The sequence below is a fragment of the Mauremys reevesii genome, linkage group 2, assembly GCF_016161935.1.
Source record: "Mauremys reevesii isolate NIE-2019 linkage group 2, ASM1616193v1, whole genome shotgun sequence".
NCBI lineage: Eukaryota > Metazoa > Chordata > Testudines > Geoemydidae > Mauremys > Mauremys reevesii.
Genome location: NC_052624.1, coordinates 47,297,400 through 47,310,636, shown reverse-complemented (window position 1 = coordinate 47,310,636; position 13,237 = coordinate 47,297,400). Strand labels below are relative to the sequence as shown.

At 43.3% G+C, this 13,237-nt stretch overlaps 1 protein-coding gene and 1 long non-coding RNA gene across 8 annotated transcripts in view; one reads left to right on the top strand and one right to left on the bottom strand.

The window, feature by feature from the left end:
- The window catches only part of CASD1 (CAS1 domain containing 1), a 62,448-nt gene extending 55,874 nt beyond the window's left edge, over positions 1-6,574 (bottom strand). For 6 of the 7 annotated variants that reach the window (XR_005594283.1, XR_005594284.1, XM_039525537.1 and 3 more), the window contains exon 1: positions 6,235-6,574. Coding sequence is in view for 5 of the 7 variants with exons in the window: in XM_039525537.1 (XP_039381471.1) it covers positions 6,235-6,367 (133 nt within the window). In the remaining 2 variants the exon portion in view is untranslated. Of the gene's footprint in view, positions 1-5,678; positions 5,888-6,234 lie in introns of those variants that run through there. The other variant, XM_039525538.1, reaches the window with a different exon arrangement.
- A 67-nt stretch (positions 6,575-6,641) lies between these two features.
- LOC120398277 lies at positions 6,642-12,963 on the top strand. The gene is made up of 3 exons (XR_005594286.1): positions 6,642-7,080; positions 8,925-9,016; positions 11,182-12,963. It is a non-coding gene; the product is annotated as an uncharacterized LOC120398277 (long non-coding RNA).
- Positions 12,964-13,237: the final 274 nt, after the last annotated feature.

Below are 13,237 nucleotides of genomic sequence, written 5' to 3'. Positions count from 1 at the left end.
TAAAGCAAACATTTACACACATGCTTTACTCATGTGAGTAGTCACATGTTTCTGCAGACTAAGGCAGTGGTTCTTAACCAAGGGTACGCATATCCGTGGTGGTACACAGAAGTCTTCTAGGGGTTACATCAACTATCTAGACATTTGTCTAGTTTTACAACAGGTTGCACAAAAAGCACTAGCAAAGTCAGTACAAACTAAAATTTCATACAGACAATGGCTTTTTATATTGCTCTATATACTATACACTTAAATGTAAGTACAATATTTATATTCCAATTGATATATTTTATAATTCTATGGTAAACCTGAGAAAGTAAGCAATTTTTTAGTAATAGTGTGCTGTGATACTTATATATGTCTGATTTCGCAAACAAATAGTGTTTAAGTGGGCTGAAACTTGGGGTACACAAGACAAATCAGACTCCTGAAAGGGGTACAGTAGTCTGGAAAGATTGAGAGCCACAGGACTAAGGGACATGCATGAAAGGACAGGTTAGCCACCAACGAATTACATAGTATCCAATTACTAGTCAAAAAACACTAAAATTATACTAACCTCCATTCCCCTGAACATGATATTGTTTAGTAGTAGTGATCATTATACATTATAATTTCCCCCATCTTCATATGTCTTTACCCATTTTTAGGATTGCTCACTTTTTCATATGCTTTTCTAGTGACTGGCTATTGCCTTTCCGCTCTAATGCTCCCTGTTTGAATAGTCCACAATACTAGTCTTTACCATCACAGGGAAAAAGTATGTTTTTGACTAATTGTCTCCAGGTGTAGCACTGCATATTTGACTAAGCAAATCATAAAGGTTTTTGTCCCTTATCTAAAGGATCAGGTAATGACAATTACTTGTTTAGGAAACAAGCCTCAACATACAAAAAGTCTGAGCTGACAATCTAGTCCAGGGGTGGGCAAACTATGGCCCGCGGGCCACATCCGGCCTGCGGAACTGTCCTGCCTGGCCCCCGAGCTCCTGGCCCAGGAGGCTAGCCCTGGCCCCTCCCCTGCTGTTCTCCCTCCCCCACAGCCTCAGCTCACTCACTCTGCTGCCAGCGCAATGCTCTGGGAGGCGGGGCTGTGAGCTCCTGGGGCAGCGCAGCTGCAGAGCCTGGCCTGACCCGGTGCTTTGTGCTGTGTGGCGGCGGCAGCGTGGCCTGGCTCCATCCGGGAGGCGCGGCTGTAGTGCCACCAGCCACCTGTGCTCCAGGCAGCGCAGTAAGGGGGCAGGGGAGTTGGATAGAGGGCAGGGGAGTTCGGGGTGGTGGTCAGGGGGGAAACAGGGGGTTGAATGGGGGCAGAAGTCCTGGGGGGCAGTCAGGAAGGAGGGGGGGTTGGATGGGGCAGGGGTCCCGAGGGGGGGCCATCAGGAAAGAGAGGAGAGGTTGGATGGGGCAGTCGGAGGGGGGTCATATAGGAGGTGGGGGCTGGGCCACGACCCCCTCCCCTAACCGGCCCTCCATACAATTTACGAAACCCGATGCGGCCCTCAGGCCAAAAAGTTTGCCCACCCCTGATCTAGTCCTATACTCTTTTAAGTACATAATTAATTTAAAAGTTTGGGTTTTTTTAAGTAGCATAGAAGAGGAATAAAACACTTTTTTTGGCTGTGGCAAAATTATTAATGCACAATCTTCTGATTTCTCTCAAAAAACACATGCAATCTTCTTAACCTTTTAAGGTTTTATATGATCAACAGTGCTTGGTGTTATCTAACAAACTCATATCCAATCCTGTGACAGCATTTTCTCTTCCTCAGACAGTTTCAATTTCACTTTATGTGAAAACTTGAGAAATTACCGAAGAGTGATTGTGATGCTGCACTCTATATGATTTTATAAAAATATGCTAATGAGTGTGAATATAATGTAACTCGAATATGCTTCATGCAAAAGGTCTCTTGTAAGGTATCATTACAACGCTTATAATCTACTGAGTGTGGTCATCCTATTTGTATAAATGTATCACTCTTGTATCTGAAACTAGAAATATGAAACATAACTCTGAGGTCCTACTGTAGTTATGCAAAGTGTGGGCCATTAATGGTGGTTTGGAATCTTTATGGCTCCCATTAACCAGGACAATTGTCTATAGATGGCTCTGTTTTACTTGTAAGTCTTCCTGTATACGTGTGTGCTGGCAAGTGTGTAATGAAGTCTTACAGTAACATGTTATGTCACCTGAACTGGAATCCATCTTTAACCTGGTGTTTTTCCATTTAGAAGGAGGGGTAGGAACGCAGAGAGGGACAAAGGATTCTTGCCTTATGCAAAACATATATAAGTGGGTGGAAGAGAACAAAGGGTGGGGCCATCAAGAGAAATCCCCTATCTACCACCTGATCTGGAACAAGGGCTGTACCTGGGGAAAGGATTGTGCCCAGACTAGGAAGGGATCCAATCTCTGAAAGACTTATTGAAACATCTCTGAGGGTGAGATTTTATCTGTATTTAGTTTTACTAATGTATTAGGCATAGACTTGCAGGTTTCATTTTATTTTACTTGGTAATTCACTTTGTTCTGTCTGCTATTACTTGGAATCACTTAAATCTTACTTTCTGTATTTAATAAAATCACTTTTACTTATTAATTAACCCAGAGTATATATTAATACCTGGGGGGGGGGGGAACAGCTGTGCATATCCCTCTATCATTGTTATAGAGGGTGAACAATGTATTAGTTTACCCTGTATAAGCTTTAAGGGTAAAACAGATTTATTTGGGCCCCATTGGGAGTTGAGCATCTGAGTGTTAAAGGCAGGAACACTTCTTAAGTGGCTTTCAGTTAAGTCTGCAGCTTTGAGGCATGTGGTTCAGACCCTGGGTCTGTGTTGGAGCAGACTGGTGTGTCTGGCTCAAGACAGGGTGCTGGAGTCCCAAGCGGGCAGGGAAAGCAGGGGCAGAAGTAGTCTTGGCACATCAACTGACAGCCCCAACGGGGTTTCTGTGATCCAACCCAACACAGTGATTATTCATCAACCTTTGGAAAACAGCAGACATTTTGCTGGTTTTGATTTATACACAGACACCCTCTCCATACCCTATCCCTACCCCACCTCTACCCACACAGGGGTATTCATTACATTCCTTGATATCTCTGACACAAACTGAGCCTATATGGAAAAATGTGGATGTGTACTACACCGTTAGAATAGTTTCATTGGCAGTACAAGAGTGAAAGTGGTAGCATAATAGGACACAAGCACTTTTACTATTCTTAGCTAACTGTGCACTGAGTTCAATTTTCACATGTCCAATTTTCCTACTGTAGACAAGGCCTACTGCGCTGTACTGTGGATAAAGTTCCTACTTTACCCACAGGACTGTGTAGCAGGATTGTGTGTGTAAACTAGAAATAGGTGATGAGATCCCTTTAAATTTTTCATTGCTGTTTATGGAATATGCTGGATTTGCAACACTGGAACTGAAATGTTCTAATTATCCACTGAACAGGCACCAGTGCAAGTTTCTCTGTACTGTCCTACCAAAATATCTCAACCTTAAAATGGGTCATTTCAAATGATAAAGAAACTGACCTCTGTTTGTACTCTCATATCCCTTGGCTCTTCCACTAAAAAAAATAAAAAAATCTACCTATCTAGTTGTGATGTTATCTGATTAAAATACGACCACGTAGATCACTGTTGCTACCACTGTTATATAATTGCAACAAATCTTGTACAAAGTATGTCAAGTAAGTGTCTATGGAAAGATTATGATTTGCTGAATATGATTGTGCTATTTGTATGCATGTATTATTTTTGTATCTGAAGTTATTAATATTAATTATGTATCTATTTCAAATGTTTGCTCCTGTGGTAACACCTACAAGGTATTTAGACTGCACATCTTGAAGAGACTATTCAAGTTAAATGACCCATCAAGGAACACTGAACTCACAATGCACCACGGAAGACGTCCATCCACCTGATGGACTTTCACGTTAATGTTCTGATTAGAGTATGGGTAATAGTCTTGACTAAGCGAAGCATGCATGGACATGTGACTTGCCTATCTGACTCCAAACACCATATTGTTACCTGTAATTGTCCACAAAGTAGAACAATGGGTTCCCTTTCACTTGGCAGAACCTATAAAAGGCCCTGGAAACATCTCCATTTTGTCGTCCTCAAACCTCTGGACTATGGATTTGCACTAAGTGGAGGTAAATGCTAACACACTTTCATACATAGCATGAGCAAAGCACAATTTCATTCAGTGAGTTAAACACAGTGTGAAACAGCAAACACAATGCTATGTTTGATGTGGAGGAATACTCTAATACATGTAATAAAATTGGGAAATACAGTATAATGTACATTTCATGGTTTGCTTCACTGGAAACTACAATTGCATTTCTAATTTTTTTTTTAAATAAATACAGAGTGAATTACTTCAAAATGATATATTATTGCTTCCTTACCACACACCAGGTCATTGGGTTCTTGCTGTAAGATGTTTTGTATTGTACTTCTGGATTATGGGCAATAAATGTGGTATTAAATAAGAGATTTGTAACAACTATGGTAGCAGTGATATAATTTCCCGTGTTGCCAGTTTTCAGTGAGTTCAGTGCATGCAAAGGAAAGTGGAATGTGAATGTTAAAAAATAAAATGCTACTGTCAAGTTACGTTGTTAATGTAACTTGGAAGAATACATTCTATAATGAATTGATCAATTATTTCACAATATGCTTTTCTCACGTGTTACTGAGACATTACAAACGAGAATATGTTAATTGCATAATAATTTTTGATAAATTATAAAAAAATTTAAATAATCACATTACCAGTATAATTTGTAAATATATTTACACTCACGGATAGCCTTGATGGAAAAAAAGGAATTGTTAATAATTGACCCCTTCTGTGATGAGATATGAAAGAACATGCCTGAGGAATTGGAAGTGATTTATTAGATACACCTCTACCCCGATATAACGCGACCCGATATAACACGAATTCGGATATAACGCGGTAAAGCAGCACTCCAGGGGGGGAGGGGCTGCACGCTCCGGCGGATCAAAGCAAGTTCGATATAACACAGTTTCACCTATAATGCGGTAAGATTTTTTGGCTCCCAAAGACAGCGTTATATCGGGGTAGAGGTGTACTTACTTTTACAGTGGACATGAAATGTTCTGTTGTAACAATAGTGAGACTAATATCTTCCCGTTAGCTACAAATAAAAATTGAAACAGCATGTATTTGTACTGAATATGTTTAGTAATGGACTCTGAGTGAACTTGTGTGATTTGACTCTGGGGAACAACTTCACAGAATGTGGACATGAAACAGTAGCATGTTGCATGATTGAGAATGTATCAACATGGAGGAAGCCAGTGAAAAAAATTAGAGTGGCCACTCTGGTATTACCTTGGGCTACTCACATGCAAAATGTAACAGCATGCCTCAATCATCAAATACATCAACTGCGCACATTAGCTAGGAGGGAGGGAATTGTGAGTTTTTTTTGACCAAAAACCCCATCCCTCCTGATTCGCAAACATACCTAGACCAGTGACAGGTGCATGGGGCAGCCAAGTCCTTGCAAATAAGCAAGGAGGAAACCAGTGAAAAAAACAAAAGGGGCCACTCTAGTATCACCTTGGGCTCATGGGCATGCTCCATACCCCCAAACCAAACCTCCCTTTTCACGTACTCACATGCAAAATGTAACAGCACACCTCCATCATCCAATAAATCAATTTGGCACATTAGCAAGAAGGAAGCAAATCATGATGGTTTTCGACAAAAAAATCCCATCCCTCCTGTTTTCGACCAAACCCCCCATCCCTCCTGATTCGCAACCCTGCCCAGGCGGTAGCAAGTCCTGAGAAGTAGCCAAGATGGTCACGCTAGCGTGGCAGAAATTGCACCTAGTTGCAAAAGGGGAGGGTTGCTGTTTGTGTCGTCACACCTGCCCCTTCGTGCGACACCAGCTTGCGGGCATCAGCCGCGGGGCACCCGGCCACCCTGCCCGGGCCCCGGAGCGCCCGTCTGCGCAGGGGGGCTTGGGGCCGTCCCGCGGCTGGTGCCGGGAGCGCAGAGCCTTACGCCGGGGGCAGCAGCCGGGTGCCCCTGCAAGGCAGGAGCGACCCACAGGGGCTGCCTCCCCCGGGGCTGCGGCGGGTCGCGGCTCCCCCCGCGGACCTTAACCCGGCTCCCCAGTGTCCCGGGGCTCCCCCCCGCGAGGCTCCTGGCGCCGGGTCCTCCCCTCACCTCGGTAGCGGCGGAAGGCGGCGTGGCAGGCGGCGAGCAGCAGGACGGCGCCCAGCGCCAGCGCCTTGGCGCTCCTCACGCTGAAGTAGTGGTTGATCTCCCGCTTGCCCAGGGTGTAGGCCAGGGCCGCCATCTTGGCTCCTCCATGACAACAGCGTGCGATGGAGCGGGCGGGCGCAGCGGGGCAGCACTGGGTCTCCGGCGGCTGCGAAGGCGAGAGGAGTCTCCGCTGCTGCCGCCGGCGCCAGCAGCGCCGCGGAGCGGTGCCCGACACCCCCGCGGACGGCGAGAGGACGCCCCTCGCCCAGCCCAGCGGCTCCGCCCTTTGCCTCTGGCAGCGCCGCTTCACTGCAGCCAGCAGCGGCCCGTCCCTTCCTTCCCCGCCCCGCGCCGCGCTGCGCCGCGCCGCCTGTTGCCTCCGCCCTGGCCGCGGGGCTCTGCAGCTGCTCCGGGGCACGGGGCGGGGCCCGGCGCTCCGGAGCGGGCTGGCGTGTGGCTGCTGCTGGCTGGTGACAGTGTTCCTGGGCTGATGTTACAACCCGACCCCTCGCCCGGGGCTCGGTGGTGGCCAAACGGCGCTTCCTGCCCTCCACACCTGCCCAGCAGCGAGGCACGCACCGCACCTGGGATTGGGGGTCGCTAACATCTTCTGCCTTGTGGCGGGCACGCTGGGGCGCAGCTACTGAAGCCCTTCAGGGACCCTGAGGAGTCGCTCATAGTGTCATAGAGATTAAGGCCAGAAGGGATCATCAGATCTTTTAGTCTGACCCCCTCACAGGGCACCAACACCACTCAGCATCCACACAATAAACGCAGCAACTGAAATGAGACCAAAGCATTACCAAGGTGCATGAGTGTCCTCCCTGGCCCCCCATGATTAAGTGAGATATACCCAGATAATCCTGGTTAGTGACCCACACCTACATGCTGCAGAGAAAGGTGTAAAAAACCCACGGTCACTGCCAATCTGACTTAGGGGAAAATGTCTTCCTGACCCCACATATGACAATCATTTAGACCCTGAGCATGTGAGCAAGAACCAGCCAGCACCTGAGCGAGAGAAAATGCTCATTGCCTCCTCAGAGCCCTGGTTGCCCATGTCCCATCTCATCTCCAGCCACAGTCATCCCTGATGCATCAAGGGAAGGACAGCAAAAAAACACCTCTCAAAAAACACAGGGAGGGATGAGGGGGTAGGGGGACGAATCTGTTCCTGACCCCTGCTGGTGGCTGGCTGAAACCCTGAAGTATGACCTTTTAGGAACATAAGATGTTAGTCATGGACACACACTAGGACATCCCCTTGTGCAAGTGGGGCCAGTGAGGGGTTATGGCACTACCTACTTCCCTGCAACGTCAGGTTCCTCATGCTGGAGCACCTAACCTGGGCTGGCCCCCTCCCAAATAGCATGTCCACCACACCCTGAGCGTCTGCAGATAGCTGCAGCCAGAGGTGACTTCCACCATGCCTGGTTACCAGGTGCAGGGTGCTCCCAACACACTCTCAGTCCTAATTTGCCCCCCCAAAAAACCACGTGTTCTGCAGTGAGCAGTGCTCTCCTGGGCAGTTCATGTAGTTTAGGTCCATTGTCCCTGTAAGGGACCAATATTCAGCTGTTTGCTGCTTTAATTGAAGTTACCCAAAGTTGAATGGCGTAGTCTGATTAAAGACTAAAATAAGTTTATTTAACTACAAAGAGATTTTAAGTCAGTACAAGTGCAAAGCATTAAAGTTAAAAAATGATTATGAGAGAAAAAGATCAAATGTTTTCTAGTCCTATCACTTAAACTAAACTTGGTTCAAGATAAAATTCCTACCACATACTCACAGCGATAGGGCTGACCAAATTTCAGGTCAGTATCTCTCCCAAAGTCAAGTAGCTGCTTCCTTTGTTTTCTTAGGGGGAGATACCTTGGGGTGTTTTTGCTACTCACTTTATAAGCTAGTCTCCCTTTCAAATACATTTTCCTGAGGAGTAAACAAAGAGGTTCCTGGTGGAAGAATTTCCACATTTCTTGCTAAAATACTGATGTTTGTTCTTGCCCCACTTCCTTGCCAAAGAATGGCCATTTGACACGTGATTGTTCACCAACCGATGACAGCTGGCTAGAGGAATCAGCTTGTCCTTTGTCTTTCAGAAACTGGTTTATCCAGACTTGTCTGGTAAACACATTTCAGACCTAATTTTAACTTATGTTTATACCTTTACATAAAACATTGCTACAAACATTTCACCATGATATTATTGACCAGTGAGTTACTAGTTTTCAAATGATACTTCATAAAGCATATTTTGTACAAAACTTACTAGAATACTGTGTAGGATGTGAATACAGGGGTGCTTTCAGTCACGCACACACACGCACACTCAATAAACAGCAAGGATCATTTCCTCACCTACTATCAATTAATTTTGCTGAAATTCATAAACAGATCTAAAGACACAGACAGCTAAAAATAAAAATTGAAACTAAGAGGTGTGTGTGGCCTAAGTGGCATTGGTTAATTTTAGGCTTGGCAGATTAGATTTTTGTCAGTAAGTGTTGCTTTCACCCTATGCACACAAACTGACAAAAAAAAAATTTCCATTGATAACAATCAAAATTTACAGATAGGCACAATAAGAAAAATGCTGCTTGAGAACTCAGAGTCTGATTTAAAGATATTTACTTTGTATCTTGTGACATAGGATGTTGGCAATTTGTGGGATGGGAGCTGCGGGAGCAGAGCTGCCTGGCCATGCCTCTGTCTAGGAGCCGGACAAACTGGCTGTTTCCAGGGGTAAGTACTGCCCAGAGCCCCCATCCCCTCCTGTACCCTGACCCTCTGTCTCAGCCCTGAGCCCCTTCCCACACCCACACTCCTGCTGCTCCTGCGGGGGAGGGGCACGGTGGCACGAGACTGTCCCAGCAGCCGCTGATGCAGAAGTCCTGGAAAGTAATGGAATCTGTGACCTCTGAGACAGATTTGCAGCCTCATCAATAACAATATGGGCTTTCACACATACCCCAGGCAGGCAATTAGAAATTAACTACAGGCCTGAAAGCATTGCTTAGTTTTGGAAAAACCTAACTTCTCTCTTTAAAGAGGTCTCCAAGCAAATTTATGTTTCTGGGACCCCAGAAATCAAAATCTTATTACTAGAAAATGCAGAATGGTGTCATGCAGTTTAACTATCTTGACTTGTGTGTTGGGTATGAATTCAATGGAAAGGGATAGACAATGTTGAATAATGTGAAAGAATAATGGCTTGTACTTATGCTGGATCAAAGTCTATAGCTAAGACAGCTGAAACGTTTCCCTTTGAGGAGGTAAGTGTCATTATGTATAAAGTCAAGGATAGTTGTCTTTCAGTAAATTGCCTATTGCAGTGTGAGATGGTTACAAAGCTCAAAGGGGAGCAGCTATTTCATTACTAGGCAGCAGTTCTCAGAAATCGGACATTGTTCACATTTGTTAAAACACAGAAACAAGTGCCTTCCTCAGTAGCAGCTTCCTCTATTTGCTTAACTCTAGAGAAGGGGTTAGATCCTCCTCTGGTGTAAATATACCTACTTCCATTGACTTCAATAGTGCTATAGTGATTTACACCAGCTGAGGATCTGGTCAATGTGTTTTGGAATATTTTAGAGAACTTACCTGTTCAGTATTGCTAAGCATCAGTAACAATAGTAGGCCATTATAAACCTTGTTCCGAAGGCCATTGATGCATACTCTTCGGACTCTAATCACTCACACTCTAACAAGACTTAGCAATATTCTGGGAACTTGGCTCTCTGTCCCCACATTGGCAGTCACCAGCTCCCTTTAGGCACTCTTTGGGTTTGGGAAAAAGGAGGAATTGAAATCCCTGTGTCCTTACCAGAGGCACAGTCTAACGCCCGCTGAATGGGAATATTTCCATGGGCTTCAGTGGGAGTTGGACTGAGATCCAGATACTGAAGCAATTACTCTACTTGTAACTCCTCTGAAATAAAGAGAGATCACAGTCCTTTTCTCTGATATGTCTCAGTAGCAACTACCCTGCTTAACAGTCTCAACAGCTAATTCCAGTTATCTTAAATGAAATCAGATAACACTGTCATGGTGTAGATAACAGAGAGAAAGGCAGAAAATAAAGATTTCAGAGTGGTAGCCCTGTTAGTCTGTATCAGCAAAAAGAACGAGGAGTACTTGTGGCACCTTAGAGACTAACAAATTTATTTAGGCATAAACTTTCATGGGCTAAAACCCACTTCATTGGATGCATGCAGTGGAAAATACAGTAGGAAGATATATATATATATATATATACACAGAGAACATGAAAAAAATCGGTGTTGCCTTACCAACTATAACGAGACTAATCAATTAAGATGGGTTTCAGAGTAGCAGCTGTGTTAGTCTGTATCTGCAAAAAGAACAGGAGTACTTGTGGCACCTTAAAGACTAACAAATTTATTGTAGCATGAGCTTTCGTGAGCTACAGCTCACTTCTTCGGATGCATCCGAAGGTGCAATTAAGATGGGCTATACTCAGCAGGAGAAAAAAAACTTTTGTAGTGATAATAAGGATGGCCCAATTCCAACAGTTGACAAGAAGGTGTCAGTAACAGGAGGGGGAAAATTAGCTTGGATTTTCTAAGGCCCCCTGCACTTCCTTGAACTCAAAGACTTTACAGATTGTCTTTGTCCAGGTCTGTCAAAGAACCGTTATTCTGACAATCTATTAATTGTCTGACCAAGTAATATGTTCAGCCTCAATGAGCTTTTGGGATCATCACTACTATACAGGTCTACTTTAAACAAAATGTTACTCTTGCTCTGACTATTAACATGGCATCTCAGAGTGTTCTTTTAGATAAGCAGTTGCCAAAGTATGGGCCATGAAGCACTTTTTGGTGGTCGGTACAGAGCTAAGTTATGTAATTCAGGCTCCTCCCTCTTGTCTCCACCTGTTTCTACAGATACCAGGCTTTCAAAGAAGAGCAGAAAACTTAAAAAAGGATCTGGAAACAAGGCATATAAAACAGTCTCCCTGCCTCCACATTAAATTAATACTACCACACCAAAAAAAAATTTTAAAAGGGAGGAGGAGAAGCAATCTCATTGAACAGGAGGCACTATGAGGAGTTGTCAACGGGAGAGGAACATCACAGGCAGAAGAGAATCAGGTGGCACATCAAGGGCAGCAGGGAAGAAGAGAACTCAGTGTCAGTAAAATATGTACAATAAGAGAAAGTCACTAGGTAGCAGAGAGACATAAACGGGAATGGACAAGATCAGAATGAATGGAAGAGCAAAGAGAGACAGTATGATTAATTTTCTTCAAAATGGATAAAATACATGCTAGATTAGACACTATTTTAGCATGCCCCCTGGATGTCTCAGCACCTATGTCCAATGTCACAGCTAGTTCCTCCTATTCCTTGAGGGCCTGATCTCGCCCCCCAATTAAGTCTATAACAAGATTTCCTTTGATTTCAAATATAGGTGGTTTCTTTTAAAGGACACATTTGATTTTGTGCACAATACTAGAAAACCCTCCTTATTTTTGGCTATGTGATGTGTACTTTGAACCCTCAGCATAGGTGGATATTCATGTTGGCTCCTCCAGTCCACATTTTCCTGTTCCTCAAATCTTGCCTATATGAGAAAGTTGCACCAGTTTAACTTAAATAATTTTAAAACTTATTTAGTGAAAACAATAAGATTCTTCTTTAGACATTTATTTCAGAGAAGGTGTGGCTCATTTCTATTTAGTTTAAGTCTGTTCTTAATTGAATTTAGATAACTGAAATAATCACTGTTAAACTGAACTAAGAACTTCTCCACAAGGGTTTGAATCAATTTAACTCCACTGGTTTAAAATCAAAAGTCTAGGTGCAACTTTCTCATGCAGACAAGACCTAAATTTATAAACAGCAGTCAAATTAGAGAACTTAGAAGACATTTATTCTTATTTCTAATACTTAACAAGATTAGACAATTAAAAAGACCAGTAGGGAGTAATTAAATAGTTGTAGAACTATATAGTAGTTGGTGTTTTTTAATAAAAGGAAAAATATTTACATACAGGAAAGTCATTTTAAAAGAGCTAATATACAAAAGGTGTTTAATGGTCCTGAGCTGAACATGTTTCTATAAAAAAAAAACTTTAACACAGTCTCTCCTGTTGTTTGGGTGTCTGCTTGGATGATGTTAGGGATACCACAAAGCTCACATTTTTGTTATTGACAAGTAGTTTTAGGAAGGTGATGTATTGATTAAAACTTCAACTTTTCATAAAGCTCTTCAGGCCATTTCAGCTCTTCTTCAAACTCACTCCCAGTAAGAACACACCTTGCATTTGGTGCCATTGGTGCCCAGCTTTAAATCAGCCATCTGAGATGGTTACTCAGCAAAAGGAATGATTCATAGCAGTCACATGTTGCTTTGAAAAGGCTGTGAGAACCTCTTTTCAGGTTCTGCAACACCCCGCAGAAAACTTTCTTGCAATAATCTCGCTAGGAATCTTTAAAAACATTTAAAGACATACTAGTTGATATCAGGCTGGAATGTTGAATATCTTTATCTTAAGTCACGTGCATAAGGGCTTGGATTTTCAGAGGACCTTAAGGGAATGGGGGTTGAGTACTTGATTCCTTTTAGGCCCCTTTGGAAATCCCAGCCAAGATTGTTTGCCCTCTTGTCTGTGGGATTATGTGCTTTCATGAAGCTGCAATTAGTTTTGGGAAGACTTAACATATATATTGGTTTAGTAAACTAAGTGTCACAGCTGATAAATGCTGGTAAAATTGGTATAAAAAAAGTACACTACAAATTAGTTTATATTACAGTGACTATGAATAAGAATGAAACCCTAAAAATACAGCTTCTCATTTCTATTTTAAAAAGAAAAAAGAATAATTTTTACTTAAATCATTTTCAGAAAAGCCTGTTGGATCATCTGTGGTCTTTGATGGTAAAAGCCAAAAATATCATTCTAGAATTTGATAGTAATATTTCCCACAGTGTATAAAT